This window comes from Colobus angolensis, unplaced genomic scaffold (assembly GCF_000951035.1).
Source record: "Colobus angolensis palliatus isolate OR3802 unplaced genomic scaffold, Cang.pa_1.0 Scaffold37, whole genome shotgun sequence".
Lineage (NCBI taxonomy): Eukaryota > Metazoa > Chordata > Mammalia > Primates > Cercopithecidae > Colobus > Colobus angolensis.
The window spans coordinates 1,617,754-1,620,637 of record NW_012117043.1 but is presented as its reverse complement, the minus strand read 5'-3'; the positions used below and the strand labels follow the sequence as shown (position 1 = coordinate 1,620,637).

At 40.1% G+C, this 2,884-nt stretch overlaps 1 protein-coding gene across 1 annotated transcript in view; it reads left to right on the top strand.

Annotated features, from left to right (window-relative positions):
- The window catches only part of USP32 (ubiquitin specific peptidase 32), a 233,496-nt gene that overhangs the window by 180,100 nt on the left and 50,512 nt on the right, over nt 1-2,884 (top strand). Inside the window, exon 13 of the mRNA XM_011953649.1 lies at nt 1,072-1,264. Within this exon, the coding sequence (XP_011809039.1) occupies nt 1,072-1,264 (193 nt within the window). The remainder of the gene's footprint in view (nt 1-1,071; nt 1,265-2,884) is intronic.

Genomic DNA, 2,884 nt, shown 5'->3' with positions numbered 1-2,884 from the left:
TCAAAAAAAAAAAAAAAAGAAAAGGAAACTAGTGTCACTTGCCAGAAATAGAAGACAGTAATATTATTAAATTCCAGCTAATAGTGTTGTCTTTTGAAGACTGCTATTTAGGACTGTTCTCTCTTTGTTAAAAACAGAGAAAATATCAAATGTTAGATTAGCATATTAGCACCATATAAACAATACAGTGTTTGGTGAAAGAAGAAAAATATGATTGAATTTTTTTTTTTTTTTTTGAGATAGAGTCTCGCTCTGTTGCCTAGGCTGGAGTACAGTGGCGCGATCTCAGCTCACTGCAACCTCCGCCTCCCGGGTTCAAGTGATTCTCTTGCCTCAGCCTCCCGAGTAACTGGGATTACAGGAGCCCTCCACCACACCCAGCTAATTTTTGTATTTTTAGTAGAGATAGGGTTTCACCATGTTGGTCGGGCTGGTCTTGAACTCCTGACCATAAGTGATCTGTCTGCCTCGGACTTCCAAAGTGCTGCGATTAAAGGTGTGTTTAGTTATTGTAGAAAGTCACATAGCTATAAGTCATAAATAGCATTGCCTTTCACTCTATGTACATACACCACTCATCTTTTACACATATATATTTTTTTCAGTCACAAGAACTAAAACACATAGTTATTGTTAAATGATGGAATCTGAGTACATGTGATATTTGTTTTCTTCATGTATTCTATATTTTCTACATTGACCATGTAATCTTTAATAATAAAAAAATTATATACATTCATGTACTATGAGAAATAAGGAAAAAAGAAAAAAATGTAAACTTTATTTACTTTTAATGTTAAAAAAAGGCTTCCAACAGAATAGAGTTTAATTACTTTATGTGGCACAAAATCCTTCACAGTCTGTTTTGTCTACCTTGCCAGTTTTATCTATACACATACTTTTCCTCCTTAAAGAGATTAAAATTTAGCTATGTATTAGAATATTTTTAAATGTCTGTGGCCCGCCACAGGAGACTTAGAAAAGTAGGTAATTGTGAGATTCGTTTCTGAAGACTACATAGTTGTCAGATTATTAAACTTTGCTTCTTATTCTCTGGTTTCCTGATTTTAGGATGCCAACCCTGTGGTAATTGAGCCATCATCTGTTTTGAATGGAGGAAAATACTCATTTGGAACTGCAGTCCATCCTATGGAGCAGGTCGAAGATAGAATTGGAAGCAGCCTCAGTTATGTTAATACTACAGAAGAGAAATTTTCAGACAACATTTCTACAGCATCTGAAGCCTCAGAAACTGCTGGCAGTGGTAAATATGACCTATTCCCCTGAGGTTTATTGGTTTATTCCCCATGGATAGGTCTTTTTTTTTTTTGAGACGGAGTTTCACTCTTTCATCCAGGCTGGAACGCAGTGGCATGATCTCTGCTCACTGAAACCTCCACCTTCCAGGTTCAAGCGATTCTCCTGCCTCAGCCTCCTGAGTAGCTGGGATTACAGGTGCCCACCATCACGCCCGGCTAATTTTTTTTTTTTTTTAGTAGATATGGGGTTTCACCATGTTGGCCAGGCTGGTCTTGAACTCCCGACCTCATGATCTGCCCACCTCAGCCTCCCAAAGTGCTGAGATTACAGGTGTGAACCACCCTGCCCGGCCTCCCCATAGATAGTTATTAAGGGAGTCTAATTTGACAGAGGCTGTAGTGAATAGGGTAATAGGAGATCAGGGTTCCATTAACAGAAATAAGTTTTAAATGAAATGGTCAATTGTAAAATTCTTGAATATATTAGTATTTTTACAAAGAAAACCTCTTTTCCATGTTATACTTCATTAAATATCTCAATATGGAAATATTTTCATTATTTTCTTTTGAGATAGGGTCTTGCTCTGTCACCCAGGCTGGAGTACAGTGGCATAATCACAGCCTACTGCAGCCTCTGCCTCCTGGCCTCAAGCAGTTCTCCCACCTCAGCCTTCTAAGAAGCTGGGACTACAGGCACGTGCCACCACGCCCAGCTATTTTTGGGGGTTTTTATTTTAGAGATAGGGTTTTGCCATGTTGCCCAGGCTGGTCTCAAACTCCCAGGCTCAAGCGATCCTTCGGCCTCAGTCTTTCAAAGTGCTGGGATTACAGGCATGAGCCATCACACCTGGCTATTTTCATTATTTTCATCAATCAAGCCCCATCTTTCCATATTGCTATTAAATTTATTTAGTCAGTAAATTTAAATTTTCAAAGATAGTCATCTCCAGGACTCTCTCTAGCCATAAACATACTTTAATTAAATTAAATGCACCCCATAGCAGATTCTATGTATATTTCAGGCCAAAATATGGAGATTATTTTGTTAAAATACTGAGAAAGAATTCAGATGCCTCCCATAATTCCCTTTAGGCCTTGGTACTTACCTAAAACGTCATGTTTCCATGTCTACAGGGAAGATGCTATGGTATTTCTGTGGCCCAGCCGAATTGAGTTGATTGCTAGTATTCTGGTACAGTGGCAGAACCCTCAGTCTTACTCTGTTATTTATTTATGTACTTAAAGAGACAGGGTGTCACTCTGTTGCCCAGGCTGTAGTGCAATGCCACGATCATAGCTCACTGTGACCGCCAGTTCCTGGGCTTGAACGATCCTCCTGTCTCAGCCTACCTAGTAGCTAGGATTGCAGGTGTACACTGCCACACACAGCTAATTTTTTAATTGTTTTGTAGAGATGAGGTCTCATGTTTCCTGTGCTGGTTGCAATCTTCTGGCTTCAAGCAGTCCTCCAGCCTTGGCCTCCCAAAGTGCTGAGATAACAGGCATAAGCCACTGCACCTGGCCTGTGTCATTTCTTTTTGTTGTTGTTGTTGAGATGGAGTCTCGCTCTGTTGCTCAAGCTGGAGTGCAGTGGCGCGATCTCGGCTCACTGCAAGCTCCACCTC